This window comes from Melospiza melodia, unplaced genomic scaffold (genome assembly GCF_035770615.1).
Source record: "Melospiza melodia melodia isolate bMelMel2 unplaced genomic scaffold, bMelMel2.pri scaffold_55, whole genome shotgun sequence".
NCBI lineage: Eukaryota > Metazoa > Chordata > Aves > Passeriformes > Passerellidae > Melospiza > Melospiza melodia.
Window position 1 is genome coordinate 2,881,667 of NW_026948799.1, and position 21,031 is coordinate 2,902,697.

Here is a 21,031-nt window from a genome sequence, read left to right on the forward strand (position 1 = left end):
TGGAACCAGGGAGTGCCCCGTGACATTCCGGGTCCTCATGGAACCACAGAGGCCATTGAGACACTGCAGGGCCTTGTGTATTCAAGGGGTTTCACCATTTTGATACTGCAAAACCAAGGAGACTACAGGACCCAGTGGAACCAAGGGGCCGTTCTGACACTGCTGGGCCTCATGGAACCAAGGGGACATTGTGACACTGCAGGATCCTGTGTAACCAAGGGGCCACTGTGACAGGATGAGGCCTCAAGGAATCTGGAAGAAGGTTGTGACACTGTGTGGCCTCATGGAAACTAGGAGTCCATTGTGATACTGAGGGAACTTGTGGAACCACAGGGACCATGGTGACAGTGTGGGACCTCATGTGACCATGGGGCCTTTCTGACACTCTGGGGCCCCATGGAACCAAGGGGCCACTGTGAAACTGCAGCATCAATAAGAACATTGTGTCACTGTGAAGCCCCATGGAACCAAATAGACCAGTGTGACAGTGCAGGGCCTGGTGTAACCAAGTGGCCATTGTGGCACTGAGGGGTCCCATGGAACCAAGGATATCTTTGCAGATGACACCAAGCTGGATGTGAGTGTTGATCTGTGGGAGCATAGAAGGGCTTTGCAGAGAGATCTGGACAGGCTGGACTGAGGGGCTGAATCCAGAAATTTTAGGTTTAACAAATCCAAGTACCAGGCCCTGCAATTTGGCCCCAGTGCTACCGGCTGGGGACAGAGTGACTGGACAGCAGCCAGGCAGAAAGGGACCTGAAGGGATTGATGGACAGCAGGCTGCACACGAGGCAGCAGTGTGCCCAGGTGGCCAAAAAGGCCAATGGCTCCTGGCCTGCATCAGGAATGGTGTGGCCAGCAGGAGCAGGGCTGCTGGGCCAGCACTGATCTGCCCCAGCTCTTCACACAGACATTGCTACTGCAGCTCCAGAAAAGGCAACCAAAGGGCGTCTCTGCAGAAAACTCTGCTGGGAGATCCATTAGTTCCTTAAAGCCACCAAAAGCACAGCCCCTCATTGACACAGTCTGTGGCCACAGGGAAGGTGGAGAGAAGCAAAATTAGAAATGCACAAACAATGACATTTATTTGTAGATATTATTTAAAAAGCAAAACAAAGAAAAGGAACTTCCAAAATGAAACCAACAAGAAGTATCAAAGATGATTTTTATTACAAGCTATTTGAGGGAACTGGCCAGCAGTTTAATGTTCCTGAAAGCATCCAGTCATCAATCTCCACACTGCAGCCTTGAGCTCCTGGTTCCTCAGGCTGTAGATGAGGGGGTTCAGGGCTGGAGTAACCACCGAGTACAGAACTGACAGGGCCAGATCCAGGGATGGGGAGGAGATGGAGGGGGGCTTCTGGTAGGCAACTGCTACAGTGCTAACAAACAGGGAAACAACAGCCAGGTGAGGGAGGCAGGTGGAAATGGCTTTGTGCCGTCCATGCTCAGAGGGGATCCTCAGCACAACCCTGAAGATCTGCACATAGGAAAAAACAATGAACACAAAACAGCCAAATATAAAACAGACACTAACCGTAAGAAGCCCAAGTTCCCTGAGATAGGAGTGTGAGCAGGACAGCTTGAGGATCTGAGGGATTTCACAGAAGAACTGATCCAAGGCATTGCCATTGCACAAGGGCAGGGAAAATGTACTGACTGTGTGCAGCAGCGAATAGAGAAAGGCAGTGGCCCAGGCAGCTGCTGCCATGTGGGCACAAGCTCTGCTGCCCAGGAGGGTCCCGTAGTGCAGGGGTTTGCAGATGGACACGTAGCGGTCGTAGCACATGATGGTCAGGAGAGAAAATTCTGCTGAAGTGAAGAACACAAAAAAGAAGAGCTGTGCGGCACATCCTGTGTAGGAGATGTTCCTGGTGTCCCAGAGGGAATTGTGCATGGCTTTGGGGACAGTGGTGCAAATCATGCCCAGGTCGCCGAGGGCCAAGTTGAGCAGGAAGAAGAACATGGGTGTGTGCAGGTGGTGGCCGCAGGCTACGGCGCTGATGATGAGGCCGTTGCCCAGGAGGGCAGCCAGGGAGATACCCAGCAAGAGGCAGAAGTGCAGGAGCTGCAGCTGCCATGTGTCTGCCAATTCCAGCAGAAGGAAGTGGCTGATGGAGCTGCTGTTGGACATTTGCTGAGGCTGGCCACAGGGACCTGTTCATGGACAAAAGGACAGTGAAGAGTTTGAGGAGATAACTGTAATTGAAATCAAAGCCATTTCCAATATACCCTCCTCTGTAAAACACAGACACAGGCTTCAGTGTTGAAGAGTTGTGAGGCTTTTTTTTCGAGCTCCCCCCATGTGTCTGCTGGTATTTTTGCATATCAAAACCTCAACATTTCTGCTGCCCTCAAGGAGAACAGAGTGAGTTCCCTGGCTCAAGATAATGAGTAGAGACTGAGGGGAGTTGGTCTTTCATTCTGACCTCTTCAGAGATTCTTTGGGCTTTAGTCTCTCTCTGGTGCGGGGTGATCACCTTCCCTGCTTCTCCTAAAAGGTCACCAGGTACTGCTTAGAGCAGATGAATCCAGTACAGCCAAGCTCAACATTTGTAGCCAAGGACTTACGTGTCTAATTTCACTGATCATCTCTCTGCTTCCTGGAGATTTTCCTCCTGCAGGTGTTTCCCTGTGCCTGATCTCTCCCCGGCAGCACTGACAGACCACAAATCTCTGTGCAGTCTCCTTAGCCTGACATAACGCTCCCTCTTTGCAGGGCACTGGCTGGGGGCAGGTTCTGTTTGCAGCTTGGAGAAAGGACAGCTCAGACTGAGCCTGATGGCTCCAGCAAAGTTGATGCTGGTGCTGTCCATTGGCTGTGTGGCTGAAAGCTCATTAGGGATTTTCTGTGGACCTATTGATCAGTGAAAGGAACAGTTTGGATGTCTCAGGCATGGACAAAATAATAACTGATAATTTATACTACCTTTACTATTTAACTCTCCCTTCCTGAAATTCTCTAATACTAGGAAACTGAATACAAAGTCTTAGAAAGTTTCCTTATTTTTATCAAAATCCTTGACTTGGAAATATTCTCTGACTGATCAGAACCCCTCAGCATGACAGAGCTTCATGAGAATTTCACATCCCCTGCACCAGAAATACGTAGAGTTGTACTCACAGAGTCTGTAGGCATTGGGATGTTCCAGCATTACGAGATCACTCCAGGAGCTGCAGCTGCATTGTCCTGCAGCCAGAGGTTCCTGTGCCAAGGGCTGGCAGTGATTCTGCCCCAGGCACTTCTCAGCACCTTCCCAGCCCTGACTGATTGAAGCTCTTTGTGCCTCTGTGCTGTGCTTGGGGTGGCTGCAGGCAGTGCCCCAGCCCTGCTGGGCTGGCAGAAGAGCTGCTCATCAAGAGAAATGTGCTTTTGAAGCTCTTCTTGGTTACCAGGAGCTGCCTCTGTGCCAGCAGCCCAGCCCAGCTCAGCAGCACAGTCACAGCACAAGAACTTTAATGAGCCTCTGGGGCTTTGTGCTCAGGTCCTGAACAACCGTCCCTGAGAGGGAGCTGAAGAAACCTCTCCAGAACTCCGAGTCAGAATCCAATTCCAAAGTTTCTTGGACTTTTAATGGGTCCCAGTGAGGGACACGACTGAGAACGTGCCCCCAGGCCCCAGGCAGAGCAGAGAACTGCAGGAAGTGATGACAGCTGGGGACAAAGAGAAGCCAAGTCTTGGTGCCCTCGGGCACAGCACGGTCTGTGCCACCAAGGGCTGTGAGGAGACACCTTGTCCTGAGGCCCTGGGGCCTCCTGGCACAGCCCCAGCCAGGCTGGGCACTGTCAGCCCCTTGTCCTGCCCTCAGCATCCCCCCCTAGCCCACATCCCAGTGGCCTCAAGGATCTGCTGGAAGGAGTCCCTGGGGAGCCTTGCTCAGGAATGGCCCTGGGGCCTTCTTAATGCTCCCAGGGACTGCAGGTTTTTCACAGGACTTTGGGTTTTGCTTTGGCCTTCAATTTCTGAGAGATTTTTGCAATCATGCCCTCCAATTCTCTGTTGTAATTAGTCCCTGGAGAGGCTTTATCAGTAACAACACTCATGGGGGCTCATTACTACTTCAAGGTACTTCAGTCATTTTAACTTACTTGGTGTTTCCCTTTTGATACAGACTCTGTGAGAGGTTTGTGCAATCATGGCCCCAATTATCTGCTTTAATGAGACCCTGGAGAGCTTTGTACTGACACTCAGTGGTCCCCATTAATGTCTTGAGATGCTCAAAGTTTTTAAGGTACTTTACGGATTTAAGAATAGTTTTAGTTACTTTTAAGGTGTTTCCTTCCCACACTGAGCCTCTTAGAGGTTTTTGTGCCATCCTGACCTCCAGTTCTCTCCTGCAAGGAGTCCATGAGGAGCCTGTGTTGGGAATCTTCCTCCTTTCTGTTTTACAACAAAGATGGAACTGAAAGAATTTTGTAAGATTTTCTAGAAGGATCCAAATAAACATGGGACAATTAACAATACAACAACAACTAAGAGAATTTATAGTCCTGTTTTAGCTAGATATCATCCAACCCTTTAGTCCCTTGGATTGGAAGAGTTTATTGAACCAGACTTTGTTTTCCACTTGAAGATTCTTCAACCCTTCAGTACCTGAATGCTGTTTTGGATTGACTCACTGTGGCTAGAGAGGTTCATACAGTACATTCCCTCAGAGTGTAAACAGCCATGCCCATGTGCCCAGAATAAAAACTCCATCGCTGTTCTGCAAGTTGGCATGTCTGATGGTCCCTATATCTGAGAGCTGGCCACTCAATGTGAGTGATGTAGCTTTTGTTTCCTTACTTAACAGGCACTCAAGATGGTCTAATTGTCTTAAAGCTCTAGCTGCAAACACCCAAGGTAGTCCAAATTGGAGGTGCTACCACCAGGAGGTACCTGGATTAAAGCTTGCAAAGCCATCTCTTTGATATCATCCCATACTTCTCTGGGCATACCTGCTGCTTGATCATCTGGTAGACTGTGTTGTCCTTCTCCAGCTAGATGGCTGATTGTCAATTCCACCTTTGCCTCACTATTAGCATAGATTGATATTAATTGATTTAGTAAACACTTCCTTCCCCCTTCCCACAGGGTGTATTCTGTAGGTGACAGCAACATGGTCATAATGTATTTTAAATCATACGGGGTTAAGACATGTGCTGTAAACATGGCCCTCATTAGGCTATTAAACAAGGTAAGTCCTTCCTATGGTCTTTAGCTGGCCTACACAGATCCTTGATTTCCCCATAAACCAGGGGCTGATATCTGGGATTCTGCCCCCTTCTTTCATAACATACGGGGGCAAAGAGGAGTTTAGAGACTATTTGCCAGTCTCCTTCCTTTCCCAGGGATCTTCGGGAATTAAGGGGTAAGGTGGCTCTGGGGAATCCAAACTGTCTTCTAGGGAGGAAGAATAACTTGGAGCAGAAACATTTGGATTAGAAATAGTGTGATAGTTGGGCTTATTACCTGGACCATGGGGGTTATATTGTTGTCGGAGGGTGAAGCAAAAAAAGGGCACTGCCATTTTAACAGGTGTTGGAGAGGAAGGGCCTTGATTTAGGATGGCAGACTTCCAGGCAGGTCTTCTGGAGGCATGGCCCAGGGTAGAGGTGGAATGATTGAGAGTGGGGCATGACCTGCAGCTGTGGGAGTGGAGTCTGGAACTTTTTTCAGGGCAGAAGAGAAGGCTGTGGTAGCAGGAAGTGGAGGAGCCAAGATGGAGGGAGGACGGTCAGACTCAGGGGCATCTGGAAAATTTTTAATGATCCACTTCACGATTGATTTTAATTTGTTCTTTGAAGATATATGGTCATGATCAGTGAGAATTAAAGCATCCATATACACACCTTTCTACTTTGGATATCCAGCTGCCCATTTTTCTCTTTCTCTGCCTTAGGTGGACAGCCACTGGAACACCCCAAATCAATTATGGGATGTGGATCTGTGTTGTAAAAACACAGTAGCAAAATGGGCAATAAATGTCTTGCATTTCCCCAAACCCACCTGCAATCCTATGCAGGTGAAACCGTCGTTGTCCCTGCAGATCCTGGGCCAAGGTCCCTTGAAGCAACAATGAATCCACCGGGCCCGGCACAATCCAAAATCCCAGGGAGCGCTGGCCTATCGGTCAGCTAACCCCAGCTGACGTGACTGACACAGGGAGCCCTGAACATCATGGTCCCTCTTCGGGTGCCAAATGTCTCAGTGAGGGTGGCTGCGACAAACCTCTCTGGTTCCCTGACTTCAGGGTGAGAGTGGCAAAAATGAAAATTAGCAGGATCGATGGAGTTGATTAAAAGGAACTTTAATAACAGGGTGAAAAACAATAAACATGGAGAAGTCAAGAACAGTATGAGGGGAAGGATCCAAAGACCTGAGACAAAGGGGAAGCAACAACATGTACACCTGGGGGTAAAACATTCTAGAACAATAATCATAGAAGGGAAATAAGTAACCAATAGGGTAGTAGAACTCGGATAAACTGGCATAGCAACACTAAAGGCTTATGCGGGAACTTTCAAACTCACCCGAAGTTAAAGAAATTATTCCCAGGGCTTGAAACTCATGCCCAGTTCTTTTGGGTTAAAATCTGGCTGACTCTGAGTTACAGCTGAGCTAACTACCACACCGCTGCTTTGCACTGGCCTCTTGGGAACTATGCGGCCCAACAGAGCCAGAATGGTGTCTTTGGTTCCACGAGGCTCCACAGTGTCACAGTGGTCCCTCTGATCCATGGTACTCTGCAGTGCCACAATGGCCCCTGCATTTCACAAGGCTCCCAACTTTCACACTGGTCTCCATAGGAAGGAAATTACGGAGCTCCATGATTCAGGAGCTGATGAACAGCAACCACCAGAGGTCAAGGTGAGCCTGACCTGTCTGTCCTGGCAGGTTTGCAAGGAGCAACCCTTGGATATTAAAATTATGAATGCAGTCCTAATTTAAAAAAAAAAAATTGTGCCTGGAGAAGAGGGATGGGGTTTTTTCATAAAAAGAAAAGCACAGAGCCCTTTCCATTGTTTGGAAAATAGGTGAGTGCTGCCCCTCAGGAGTCAAAGACCAGCCAGACTTGTCTCTCCTGGCAACTTTTGTCTGGCAGCAATCATATAATACAGAAAAATTTGGAGGAGGAATCCTAATTTTGGCCATGGTTGGCTGGAAAAGATGGACAGTTCTTTTCCATGAAAAGAAGAGCCCAGAGCCCCAGTGTTTCAGGGGCAGATGGGAGTGGCCTTCCACATTCCAAGGTCAGCCAGACCTTTCAGGTGACCCCTTGGAGCCACACCTATTTCATGTTCCCTTGCTTCCACAGGGCCCTGAATTGTCACAATGGCTCCTTGTTTCCATGAGGCCTTGCAGTGCCACAGTGGTTCTCTTGCTTCCATGATGCCCTCAGGTGTCATAATGGCCCCTTGATAACACAAGTCCTTAAAGACCTTAATGGTCTCCATGGTTCCACAAGGCCCCACAGTGTCATAATGGTCTCTTGGTTCCATGATGCCTTGCTGTTTCCAATGGCCCCTTGGTTCCATTGGGGCCCAGTAGTGCAACAATGATTCCCTTGGTTTGACAAGTTCTCATAGTGTCACAATGGCCCCCTTACCTCCATGAGGCCCTGCAGGGTCACAATGGTCTCCATGATTCAATGGGGCCTTGCAATGTCACAATGCTATCCATGGCTCCACGGTGCCCTGCAGGATCACAACGCCCCTTTGGCTCCACGGCCCTGAAATGCAGCAATGGCCTCTTGGCTCCACAAAGCCCCGCTGCTTCACACTGGCACCTTGGGACCATGTGGCCCAACAGAACCACAGTGATGTCCTTGGTTTCATGAGGCCCCACAGTGTCACAATGGTCCCTTGTATCCATGGTACTTTGCAGGGTAACTCTGATGCCCTGCATTTCAGAAGACCCCAAAGTGTCACAATGGCCTCCATGGTTCCTTAAGACTCCACAGTGTCGCAATGGCCCTTTGGATTCATGGTACTCACAGTGTCACAATGATCCCCTTTGTTCCACAAGTTCCTACAGTGAAGCAATGTCCTTTGGCTCCACAACACCCCACAGTGCCACAATGGTCTCCATAGGAAGGAAATAAGTGAGCCCCAGTGGTTCACGTTCAGATGAGAGGCAATCACCAGAGGACAAGGCTGGCCAGACTTGACTTTATTGGCAGATTTTTTTGGAAATTAACCCTTGAATATATGGAATTTTAGAGGTTGAATCCTAATTTCAGCCATGGAAGCCAAGACAAGAAAGATAGTTCTTTTCCATAGGAAGAAACTCACAGAGTCCCAGTGCTTCACAGTCAGATGGGAATGGCCCTTGGCATGTCTAATTCAGTGGGACCAGTCAGACAGCCCCCAGGAGTCCAAACCAGGCAGACCTGTTCCATGTTCCCTTTATTTAATGGTTCCCCATACTGTCACAATCGTCCCCTTTATTCCATGAAGTCTTGCAATGTCACAAAGGCTTCTTCGTTTAATAAACGCCAACAGAGTCACAAGGGTCCCTTGGCTCCATGCAGCTCTGCTGTGTCACAATAGCTCCTTGTTTCTATGGGCCCCCCTGTTTGATCATTGACCCTTGCATCCATACTGCCCCTGAGCTGCACAACGGTCTCCTTGATTCCATGAGATTGCATAGTCTCACCATAGTTTCCTTGAATCTTCATTGTGACAACTGAGCCACGGTTCCATGAGGTTCCGTAGTGTCATTGTGGTGTCCTTGGACCCGCGTTGTCACAACTGACCCATGGTTCCATGAGGTTCTGTAATATCACCCTGGTCCCTGTCAGAGACTGGATGAGACCAATGTCCCGAGACACCTTGGGATGCTCAGAATGCCCATGTGGGGCCAGGGCCGGGGCAGGCCTTGGTTTGTGGTGGGACAGAGCCCCACCCTCAGCCCTGGCCTGGCAGAGCTGTCAATCACACAGCAGGGGGTGATGTTAACCCAGCTCTGATTGGCCCAGCTGTTAATCAATCAATCACACACCAGCAATTTGCTCTACCCTGACTCTGATTGGACAAACAACTGTTAGTCCCACCCCAGGGGCAGGCCCATGAGGGCCCAGGGGGTTAAAAGCCAGAGCATGTGACCAGCCCGTGGTCTGAATCCTGCCTTCTCCTGGGGTTCTTCTGTTAGCGATGCTGGAACCCCAGCAGTTGGTACCCATGTACGTGCCTTTCTATGGATCTTCTGTCTTTCTGTTGTTCTCTATTTCTTCTCCTTCTGATCCTACTTACCTGGAACATTTTTGGATATCTTCACATGCAAAGGGTTAAAGGATTTTAGGTAAATGTGTGGGAATCCAAGGCACGGGGAATATTTCTCTGTCTTCTCCGAGAGGTCCTGATCCCCAGAAAAACACTGTCTTTAACCCTCGCCCGTGGAGAGGGCTTCCAGGACTTTGAGAAAAATTAGAATTTACCAAAGTGGGAAATAGTTTAGAGGGCAGAATACTATGTTCCTTGGGTGAGAAATTTAAGTTTTGGGATTTTTAGTATGGGGTAGATAGGAAGCAAGATGGAGAAATTGGAGTGTAGTCCTTGTCTTCTTCATCTACTCCATTTTCTGCTGTGCTGGTGGCAGATGGTCATTGGCCAAAGAAGGCACAGTGCAGAGGTTATGTGGACAGTCAAGGGATGAGTTATTGGTAGATAATTAGAAATAACACGTTTTAAGAGTTTAAAGGATGAGACAACTTTAAAAGACCTTGAAAACATACATTTTAGAGCTATTCTGAGGTGTTTTTCCAGCGTGCAGGGCCTGGTGCAGAGAGCAATGCAAAACTTTGGATAAGATAACAATAAACGAGAAGCTGAAGACTGAAAAAGTCCCATGCATCTCCTTTTACCTGGCACAGAACTGCTACAGGAGGGTTTCCCCCATCCAGGGAGACTCCAGAAAGGCCCAATGTAAAACAAATATCAATAACTGGTGCCTTGACAATGTTTGCAATAAGTTGTTTTTTTTTCCATAAAGTTATTTACTGCAGGGTGTTGTCTTAATTGGCCAACCATGTGAAATGTGTTGATTAAATGACCAAAGAGGTCCACCTGTAGCAAACCAAGAGGATTGAATAAGAGTGTGGCTTTTAGCCTTCTGATCTGAGTCTGTGTAATTTCTGACTCAGCGGTAACATTTGGGGATCTATGGGGGCTGGTGGGGTTCCTTTCTGAATGTTGAGACCCAACAGGAACTCCTCCAATAAACTTTGCTTGAAGCTCCCACTGTGCCCATGACAGGAACCCCTGTGAGTGTCTGGGACATCCTGGCCCTTTGGCACCCTGGGGACTCCTGGGATGTCACCGTGGAGCCCCCGTGAGTGCCTGTGACAGATCGGTGCCTTTGCAGCCCAAGGTGCCCTGGGATGTCACCATGGAATGGCTGTGACCTCCTCTGACCCCAGGGCTCTTTACCATCCCCAGAAACCCCTGCTAGGTCTCCATGGAGCCCCTGTGTCTAGCTGTGACATTCCAGCTCTGGATCAGCCTGGAGACTCTTGCAAAGTCCCCATGGAATCCCTCTGAGAGCCTGTGACAAATCTGATCCTTATCAGACAACCATCGCAGGATCCTGTTGCTATGGTCAGTTTCCATGGCAACCATCCCCAGCCCCCTGTTGCTATGCTTAGTCCCTTGGCAGCTCCATGGAGACCCCATGCCAGGGGTGGTTGCCATGGACACAAGCTCAGGCCTGCAGCCACAGCCCGTTGCCATGGCAACCATTGGCAGCCCCATCCCCAGGCTCATGGGATCCCAGAACCACAGAATTGGCTGAGCTGGGAGGGACCCATCAGGATCCTCCAGTCCAACTGCTGGCCCTGCACCGGACACCCCAACAATGCCAGCCTGGGCCTGGCAGCGCTGTCCAAACACTGCTGGAGCTCAGAGAGCCCTGGAGCTGGGACCCTTCCCTGGGGAGCCTGGGCAGGGCCCCAGCAGCCTCTGGGCAAAAACCTTTTCCTGACATCCAACCGGAGCCTGCCCTGACTCAGCTGCAGCCGTTCCCTCCACTCCTGTCCCTGGGCACCAGAGGGAAGAGGTTCCCACAGCCCCAGCCAGGGACCCGCTCCCAAGGCTTTTGCCATGGCCACCAGGGCTGGCACCAGCTGGGATGCTCGGTTTCCAGGGGCTGGGGTTCATGGATGGGATTCCCCAATTTCCTGCCTCCGCTAAAACCGCACTGCCCTTGCTGCCCTCCCATCTCCCCTGGAAAGCACAAAAGGCAAAGATGCCAGCATGGGATAAGAACAATTTATTGGGAACAACAATGAGATAAGGAACGAATGGAACAGAAACCATATTGATAACAGAGTGTATAAATAAAACTGTTTACAGGGAAAACTACAACACAACTTACTGGGTCTGCCTGGCCGCGTATTTCCTCCTGCCTGGAAAGCACACCCTTCTTCTCAGGGAGAGAGAGAGAGAGAGAGAGAGAGAGAGAGTGTCCCTTTCCTGTCCCTGGCAATGACCTGAGGTGGGAGTGAATGTGATGACACAGTCATGGCAAGACCCTCATGTTCTTCCATCCCACATCATGTCAATGGCAGATGCAGGAAAAGGGACAGGTGTCTTCCTAACATGGATCAGAAGGAAAAATGGATCACCAGGGCTCTTCCCAACATGGATCCTCCAACTATGGATGAAGTTGGGGCAGTGCACAAAAGTCCTCCTGCATTGGGGCATTGGCAAAGCTTCCCTTACAGGTTCCTCCATTGGTGTCTAGTTAAGACAGAGATCTGGGTGAAGCTTTTCCCACACTGGGGACACTCGTAGGGCCTCTCCCCAGTGGGGATGTGCCGCTGCCTGATGAGGTTGGAGTTGTGCTTGAAGCCCTTCCCACACTCAGGGCAGCGCAAGGGCCTCTCATCCATGTGAATCCGCTTATGCCGGAGGAGACTGGAGCTGGTCTGAAACCTCTTCTGACACTGGGGACACTCGTAGGGCCTCTCCCCAGTGTGGATGCGTTGGTGTATGACAAAGGCAGAGCTGGAGCTGAAGCCCTTCACTCATTCCCCACACTCTTAGGGCCATTCCCCAGCGTGGATCCTCTGGTGGCTGATCAGGCTGCTGCTCTGCCTGAAGCTCTTCCCACACTCCAAGCACTTGTGGGGCTTCTGCCCATCATGAAGCTGCCCCTGGACTACCAGCTCTGAGTTCTGGCTGAAGCTCTGTCCACCTTCCTGGCTCAGGGTGGGTCTTTCCTCCTCAGAGAACCCTGGGTTGGGTTTGGAGCCCCTCCTCCTCATGGGGGATCTCCAGGGCTTTTCCTCCCCATTGGATTCTTTTCCCATGGAGCCACTCAAACCGGCCTCTTCCATGAGGTTGTGCTGTGGGGATTTGTCGTCCCTGATCTTGATCCTCAGCTCCTTCTCTGGTAGAGGAAGGACAAGCACAGGATGGGATTTCCCTCCGTGCAAGAGGGAAGGGGAAGGAGATCCCCCCAGTGCATCCCCAGCAGGATGGCGTTGGCAGCAGGGATGTCCTGCAGCGAGGGGATTTTCTGGGCTGGGAGATGGAGCAGGAGAGAGGGGGAAAGGGGCACTGACTTCCTCCTCACCTGCCTGGGTGTCCTGGGGCATCTTCCTTTTCCTTGAGGTGTCTTCCACCATCTGGCCAAGTTTTAGGAATGGGATATTCCTAAAACAAGGGAGGAAAACAAGGGATGAGTACAATGAGCTTTGTATTGATTTAAAGGCAAACCTGAGGAAGAGTCTAAGCCAAAATTCCAATTCAGTAACAAAATAAGGATCAAGGCAATGATACAGAAACACTGCCTTAAACTGACACAGTCAGGATATAACCTGACACCCTGTTATTCAGGGTAGTGGCAGCAGTCCCAGTAAATGGTGGCTGCAGTCCTGTTGGAGAGATGAACACGATTCTGTCGAAGCAGTGATCCTGTAGAAGGGTCTGGTCTTCCTATGGAGGTCCAGTGGTGGTTAGGGAGTTCTTGTCCTCTGGCAATCCAGTAGGCAAGCTGCTCCTGGTGTATCAAAGTGTCAGCTTATATCCAGGTAGGAATGCTTGGATCTTCCCCCTGGGTGGAGCATCCCACAATGGGAGGATGGAATTTTATCAGTCCTGCAGTGACACTCAATGGCCCATTCACAGGAGATATCTCCCCTGGAGGGCGTTATCAGGGCTGAGTCATGGAAGAGATAAAGAACACTGCCCCACCTGTTTATAACAGTTGCTGAAGGTGGGGATTGAAAACATGCATTTGGTTACATCTTGCATGGCAACCTGAAACAGTGGGGTAATCCCTGCTCAGGGGGTGAACACCACCCCCCTTACCCAAACTGGCTCAGCTGTAAAACCCCCACCCTGAAAAGGCCACACACACAGGGGACAATGTCACACTTACCCTGCTCCAGGGGAGGTCTGTTTCACAGGCTGGGGACTTTGCCAAATGTTAGAATAATTTTTCTCTTTGTCCCTGTCACCTTTGTGACAGGTACACATAGCTTCCCCTTCCTTTCCATAATCCGTATTGGGCCTATTTTCCACTTTTCTTTTTTTAGAATGTGCCAGCAGCTGAGCTGGAGCTGTGCAGGACCAAAGGAATTTGGATTTGCCACAAAATAGCTTCTATTGTAAGTTTATAAAATTTTGGGATTTATTTGCCTTTCCATCACAAGTGACTTGTGGGAAGAGTAAATTCAAGGCATTTTATCTACGGTCAATTTTGATTTCTGACAAAAAACAACAGTAGTTTGTCTGGTGCCCAGGGGATGCTTGTGAAGCCTCTGTTCCTCTTGCCCTGGGAGATGCTTGGGGGGGGTTTTCCCTGTCCCTGTCACCCCAGGCCATTCCCCAGGGGGTCTCCATCATTCTCACCCCAGGGAATGCCTGGAGGGTCTCCCTCCCTCTCACCCCTGTGCCAGGGGGTACTCAGGGCAGTCTCTGTCCCTCTCAGCCCAGGGGATGCTCGGGGGTCTCTGTCCCCTCACCCTGGGGGATGCTCGGGGGGTCTCCATCCCTCTGGCCTCAGGCAATGCCTGTGCAGGGCTGGGGACCAGGGGCTCTGTGTCCCTCTCACCGCTGAGGGTGCTCGGGGCTGGGGGGGCTCTCCGACCTTCTCACACCTGGGGAGGCCGGGGGGGTCTCTGTCCCTCTCAGCCCTGCTGTGACTCCACCCAAACATCATCGGGCTCAGAGGGACAGAGACACCCCCAAACCCCCAGAAGGGCTGAACCTGGGATTTGGTTTGGGGCTGAGGATTTAGGAAGGGGCTGGAATTGGGGCTGGGATTGGAGTTGGGGCTGAGGTTTGGATTAGAGCTGGGATTGGGGTTAAGGCTGGACATGGGATTGGCTTTAGGGTTGGGGTTGGGATTGGGTCTGGGGCTAGACAAATCTGGCACTGGGATGAGATTAAATACAGAACTGTGAGTGTGTCTAAACATGAAGTGAGATTGAGACCAGGATCAGGGTAAGGTTTGGGACTGAGCTCACCCAGGGCAGGACAGGGGGGATGTCACTGCAGGATGTCCCTGGTGTTGTTCCAGCCCTCCTCAGGCACCTCCAAACATTGGGAGCAGCTGGGTGCCCCAAGATCCAGGTGCTCTGTCGTGGTTTGACCGGAAATGGGACATCTGGGATATGTTGTTTTTGCTGTGGTAACCAATGGGTGTTCGGATTTTTAGATGAGCACCTGGTTTGACCAGTGGGGCATTGGATCCGCCTCTTGAGACCACAAACCCAAGGAGTTAAAAGCAGGGCTCTTTTCCTTCAGAGCTCTCTTTGGATTTCCGGCGGGAAGGAGTTGGGTCTCTCCCCCGGCCCAGTTGCTGGCTGGGCTGGGGGAGGGGAGGGCCACGTGGCCCATCTACGGTAGGCCTGGATTCGGTGGAAGGGTGGAGGGGCACCGAGCGACCTGTTTACCCCCCCCCCCCCCCCCCTTTTGGAGACGGAGAGAGAATGCAGCCTGTGCTTGAACTGTTACCTTGAAACCTGATATCATGTGCCAGCAGCACGGCTGGGAGGAGAAGGGGGGGGGCTGTGAGCAGCCCAGCGGCCTGGGAGAGCTTTTAACCCTTGTGGATAATGAAAACTTCACATAACATTACCTTTCCTAGAAAAGGGATAAGAGTGGAGGAGGAAGGAAGAAAGATGCCAGTAAGGGGGTCTGGCAAAGAGAAAGAGAGATGTTGAAGGAATGGGGGAAGATGGAGTGGCAATTTTGCTGGACTCTTTTGTTGTATATCCATGGACTGTTTCCTGGTGATACAGAGGCTGCATTGCAGGGGGAAGCGGGGGCTCGGAGCCAGGAGAGTTTGGTGTTGAGACCCCTCGGCCCCAGGGGGTGTAGAAGAAATGGGGGGGACAAAGGTCCCAGAGATGAGACTGTGCTCTGCTTGGAACGAGACGAGGCATCCTTAAAACGGTCCACCCTGAAAGCAGGCGTCTGCCCCATCCCATGCCTGGTGGTGAGAGCACCTTGGCATGGAAAGGAGATGTCACGAGATAGCAGGACTCCGGGCGGTGCTAATTGTGACAAGAAGTCCGTGGCACAAGGAAGGACTCCGTCTAATCTTCATGAGCTGAAGATTTGATTTTCTAAAGGGTGGTGCCAGACCGAGTGTGGATAATTTTGGGAAATATAATTGTACTGGGGATCTGGAGGAGGAGGGGGAAGTGTTTCTGAAGCAGGAGCCTGCTTTGCTTATTCCCGGGTACCACCTCACAGCAGATGCCAGGGAGAGGGAATTTTCATGGGGGCACTGGCATTGCGCCAGTGTCAAACCATAACATGCTCAGACACTGCCCCTCAATACCAGGCGAGCATTCCCTGAGGGCAGCCCTGACTGTGACCACTGGGGCTCTGGGATCAGCCCTCACATCCCTGTGGGAGCAGCTGCAGACAGGATGAGAGATTCCCCCACCCCGTTTTTCCTGTGGAAGGGTGAAGCCCAGCTGCCCTTTTCTTCTGGTGCCTCCTCCTCTCCTCAGCTGAGGATGTCAAACTCCCCAGGAGCAGGAAAATCCCCATTCCCTCTTTCCTTGTGGCTGCAGCCTGCAACATCCACCCAGAATGAAGGACTTTCTGACAGCCCTGCTGAATGACACTGGCAAGAGGTTTGTGAGAAGAGGAAGAAATTGTATTTCGATAGTAAATAAAAGGTGCAAAATTATTCCTTTCTGTTATATTCCTTTTCAGTCAGTTCTGGTCTGTTTTCAGAGTGCCACCTTCTCAGCTGACTGTGTTTGGGCCCCCTTTCTCTCCTGCCTCTCTTTGCCTGCTCTGTTTCTCTCTCAGTGTCTCCCTTGACCCAGGGCAGCTCACATCAAAGACCGTGCCCGGATTTAATTCCCAATTCAGGAGCTACAACAACCATGGGGGAAGTTACGAAGGCTCGCAGTGAAATGCCACTGTAAGATCCTGCTCCACTTGTCATTTGGCTCCTTCTTGACAGCTTTGCCCTCAAGGGCAGGAACATCTTTTCATAGCTGAGAACTGGAATTCCAGACCCTGGCAGCGTGTGCTGTGGATCCCAGAGGGGCATTCCCGAGGCTCCCAGGGTGCTGCTCCTGCCGTGCCTCCCAAGGAGCTTCTCTCCCAAGGGGAGTAGATCCAGCAGCTCTGTGGGCTCCCAGGGCACACAACAAAGGTGGCTTTGATGGACATTTTCCAGCACCTTCCCCTCTGGAAGCAGAGGGAGGGAGGAAATAGAAGCGAGTCCTGGAAGGACTGGGGTGGGAAGGAACCCTGTCCATGGATTACGACCCCGCGAGGGAGAGACGCCTCTGCCCCAGTGAAGGAGCGAATGAGAGCGTGGGAAAGCAACCGACGATTATTGAGCGTGGACTGAACGGAACAAGAAATGGGGAGGAGAAAGGGAGAGAAAGAAAGCGGGAAGAGGTCTCAAAGAGAGAAAGAAAAAGGAAAGAGGTCTCAGAGAACAGAAAGAAAAGGGAAAAGGCTCCCGCCCGGACTCCGCAGCTCCCAGGAACACCCGCAGGGCGTAGCGTCTTTTACAATTCCAGCCAATCAGAGGACGCAGTAAACAATTTCCAGCCAACCAGAGCATTTCTCGCCGATGACTCACCGGTTGCCAGGCGGGCCCGCAGAGCCCGGCGGCCCCGGAGCGGAATTTGGGGCTCGGGCCGGGGGGACGGATCCGCCCGGGGGGGTCCCCGAGCCCCTGCCCAGCCCTGGGGTCGATCGGGGGCTCCCCCAGCCAGCAGCCGGTGCTGCGAGGCCGCGGGGCAGAGCGGTGGGAAAGGGGGGTCCGGGCTGGCAGCGGAGGAAATGCGGGAGGAAGAGGAGGGAGAGGAGGAGCGGGAGCGGGAGAATCGCGGCGCTCGCAGCGCCCGCACGCCGAGCCTGCAGCGCCCCCTGCCCCGGGAGCATCGCCCCCAGCCCCGAGCCGCAGGTGAGGGCGGAGGCCGAGCTCGCCCCGGCTCCAGCCAGGGGTCTCCAGGAGGATTTTTTGGAGAGTGTTCGGAGACGGCAGATCCCGGACTCGAGCCCCGGGTATCCCCGGGCTCCCCAAGAGGAGCTTTTTCGGGGGGAGAGGAGCCGCGATCGCCCCTCGGGATGGCCCCGGGGGGGCCACGCGAGGATGGCCCGGTACCGACGGGGCGGGACATTGGTTTTGGGGATCCCCGTGAGAGCCGGGGCTGTGGAACGGGGGACCCCCGGGGCGGGGAGAGGGAAAGGGGCGATACCGGAGCTGGGGGACCCCCGGCAGCCTGGAGATGAGGCGGGGACGGGACCCCCTGACCCTGACAGGGGCGTGTCCTGGAGTGACTTCATGATGCTCGTACCCCCATCGGTCTGTTTAGCCCAGAAATGAGTTCTGCACCTTTAAGGCTGGTTCTGAGAGAGAAGGGGAAGAGGAAGAAGCTGCAGTTTGTTTTCAGAAACTGCACTCACTCCTCTACATTCCAGCTGCTGGATGGACAGACAGCAGGACAGAGCTGTCCTTTGCTTTTAGTTAGTTTTTAGCTCGCTGAGGCAGAGAAGTTCCCTGGTGTGAAGGTCCACCCAAAATGAACGGGTGACGAATGATTTTTTGGTGCAAAAATAACCAACAAAGGCACAGGGGTTTTGCAGTAACAAATCAATAAAATGCAATTTTATTGATGATAACCACAGCTGAATATGCGTTTGGTTAGGGAATCTGGGGAAGAGAAGGGTAGGACAAGGGAAAAAGGGAGGAAAGAAGGTTAGGGAAGGGGTATAGCTACCAAAATGTGATGTCTTCAGGGTCCCGCCGCCGAAACTCGCTGGTGCACGCTTTGGGGAGATCTCAGAGGACAGTCGAAACTGAACCCCAAATATACTGTTCTTGGTTGGGGGAAGGGTGGCCAAAATTAGGTTTCCATGGAGGGGAGAAGAATAGGAGGAGGGGGAGAGGCTATTCCATTGTTTTCATGGCCGAATGTTCGCAGGTACGTTTACTCTGGGCAGGTTTTCCCCCTTCCCCGAGTTGGGAGGGGGTACAGTCCCAGTCTCTGGAAGGAGGTTGCCAGGGGGGTGCCACGGGGGTGCCAATAGGGTGCCAGAGGGGTTCTTGGTTCCTTGATGAGGGGATTCGCATCTCTGTTGGTCCGTCACAGTGGTTGAAGGCAGGTGAGAGGGGTCTTCTCTTGGAGGGGGGAGCCACCCCAGAGCTCAGTCCAGCCAGGTCAGGAATTTGGAAGAAAGTCCATATCCATTGTTCAGAAAAGGGCAGCATGCCCCTTTGAGTACAGCATGGCATGTTCTGCAAACACCACCTGTGAACACACTGAATAAGCATGAGACTTTCTTTCCCAACTGGCTCAACAGTTTTTAACCTTTCGGTGGTCTTTTTCTCATGACAATTGTGAGGCAAAAATGAAGGATTTTCGGATGGACTTCCACGCCTGGACTGTGGTTATTCTTTTTCTTTGGAGCTGTTTAAATCTGCTCTGTACTGAACATACAGAACACCACCGGCAGCTCGCACCTGTGGCCCACCTGGCTAAGCCTGGACCAGCATTTCCAGTTCTGGAGGGACTGAAAAGAGTCTGATAAGAGACTGATAAGACACTGAGTGCACGGAGCTACAACCCAAGGAGGAACTTTCAGAGTTTGTCATATATTTTGGAGCAGCAAGAGGTTTTTTTGCTTAATATTGTTCAATTTTTGTGCTGGTAAATGCTTTGCCTGTAAAGTAACATTTTTTTTCCACTTTCTGCTAAGGAAATATTTTCCCAAACTGGCTGAGGGTGGGGCTGCTGAATCAGCATTCTAGAGGAAACTCCTTTTGGAGGGTTTCAACCAAATTTGCCCTAAACCAGGACAGGGTGGTAGAAAGAAAGGGGAACCCCAAGTGGCTGGATTGGGGTGAGGCTGGAGAGGGGAACCTTGGGACCCCAGAACCTCCCAGAATCCAAAAGCAGGACCCTGGAGAGGGGGGATCCCCAGGACCCATGGGATCCCCACAAGCCCTGAGATGGGGGACCAACCATAACCCAAGAGGGATGAGACTGGAAATGGGAAACTCCTGGCATCTTTTTTTGATTTACTCTTTATTTTGGGACATCAGGTGACTTATAGAAATGGACGTGGGTGGGAGGAATCCCCAACCAAAGGCATTCAAAGCTCGTTTTTCCCCAGAGCTTCCCACTGTAACATCCCCCCTGTCCCGCTCTGGGTGAGCTCAATCCCAAACCCTGATCCTGGTCTCAATCTCACTCCACATTTAGACAAACTCACAGTTCTGTATTTAATCTCATCCCAGTGCCAGATTTGTCTAGCCCCAGACCCAATCCCAACCCCAACCCTAAAGCCAATCCCATGTCCAGCCTTAACCCCAATCCCAGCTCTAAACCAAACCTCAGCCCCAACTCCAATCCCAGCCCCAATTCCAGCCCCTTCCTAAACCCTCAGCCCCAAACCAAATCCCAGGTTCAGCCCTTCTGGGGGTTTGGGGGTGTCTCTGTCCCTCTGAGCCCGATGATGTTTGGGTGGGGTCACAGCAGGGCTGAGAGGGACAGAGACCCCCCCGGCCTCCCCAGGGGTGAGAAGGTCGGAGAGCCCCCCCAGGCCCGAGCACCCTCAGCGGTGAGAGGGACACAGAGCCCCTGGTCCCCAGCCCTGCACAGGCATTGCCTGAGGCCAGAGGGATGGAGACCCCCGAGCATCCCCCAGGGTGAGGGGACAGAGACCCCCGAGCATCCCCTGGGCTGAGAGGGACAGAGACTGCCCTGAGTACCCCCTGGCACAGGGGTGAGAGGGAGGGAGACCCTCCAGGCATTCTCTGGGGTGAGAATGATGGAGACCCCCTGGGGAATGGCCTGGGGTGACAGGGACAGGGAAAACCCCCCCCCCCAAGCATCCCCTGGGCACCAGACAAACTACTGTTGTTTCTTGTCAGAAATCAAAATTGACCCTAGATAAAATGCCTTGAATTTACTCTTCCCACAAGTCACTTGTGATGGAAAGGCAAATAAATCCCAAAATTTTATAAACTTACAATAGAAGCTATTTTGTGGCAAATCCAAATTCCTTTGGTCCTGCACAGCTCCAGCTCAGCTGCTGGCACATTCTAAAAAAGAAAAGTGGAAAATAGGCCCAATATGGATTATGAAAAGGAAGGGGAAGCTATGTGTAGCTGTCACAAATGTGACAGGAACAAAGAGAAAATTATTCTAACATTTGGAAAAGTTACCCAGCCTGTGAAACAAACTTCCTCTGGAGGGGGCCAAGTGTGTCATTGTCCCCTGTATGCGTGGCATTCCCAGGGTGGGGATTTTACAGCTGAGCCAGTTTGGGTAAGGGGGGTGGTGTTCACCCCCTGAGCAGGGATTACCCCACTGTTTCAGGTTGCCATGCAAGATGTAACCAAATGCATGTTTTCAATCCCCACCTTCAGCAACTGTTATAAACAGGTGGGGCAGTGTTCTTTATCTCTTCCATGACTCAGCCCTGATAACGCCCTCCAGGGGAGGTATCTCCTGTGAATGGGCCATTGAGTGTCACTGCAGGACTGATAAAATTCCATCCTCCCATTGTGGGATGCTCCACCCAGGGGGAGGATCCAAGCATTCCTACCTGGATA

General features: G+C 51.7%; 1 protein-coding gene across 1 annotated transcript; it reads right to left on the reverse strand.

Annotated features, from left to right (window-relative positions):
• Positions 1-1,201: 1,201 nt before the first annotated feature.
• Positions 1,202-2,134, reverse strand: LOC134413901 (olfactory receptor 14C36-like). Its single transcript, XM_063147927.1, has one exon. The coding sequence runs from the start codon at positions 2,132-2,134 to the stop codon at positions 1,202-1,204; it is 933 nt and encodes a 310-aa protein (XP_063003997.1).
• Between the last annotated feature and the right edge of the window lie 18,897 nt (positions 2,135-21,031).

Coding starts and splice junctions, on each gene's coding strand:
- LOC134413901 (XM_063147927.1), bottom strand. CDS start 2,134: ATGTCCAACAGCAGCTCCATCAGCCACTTCCTTCTGCTGGAATTGGCA.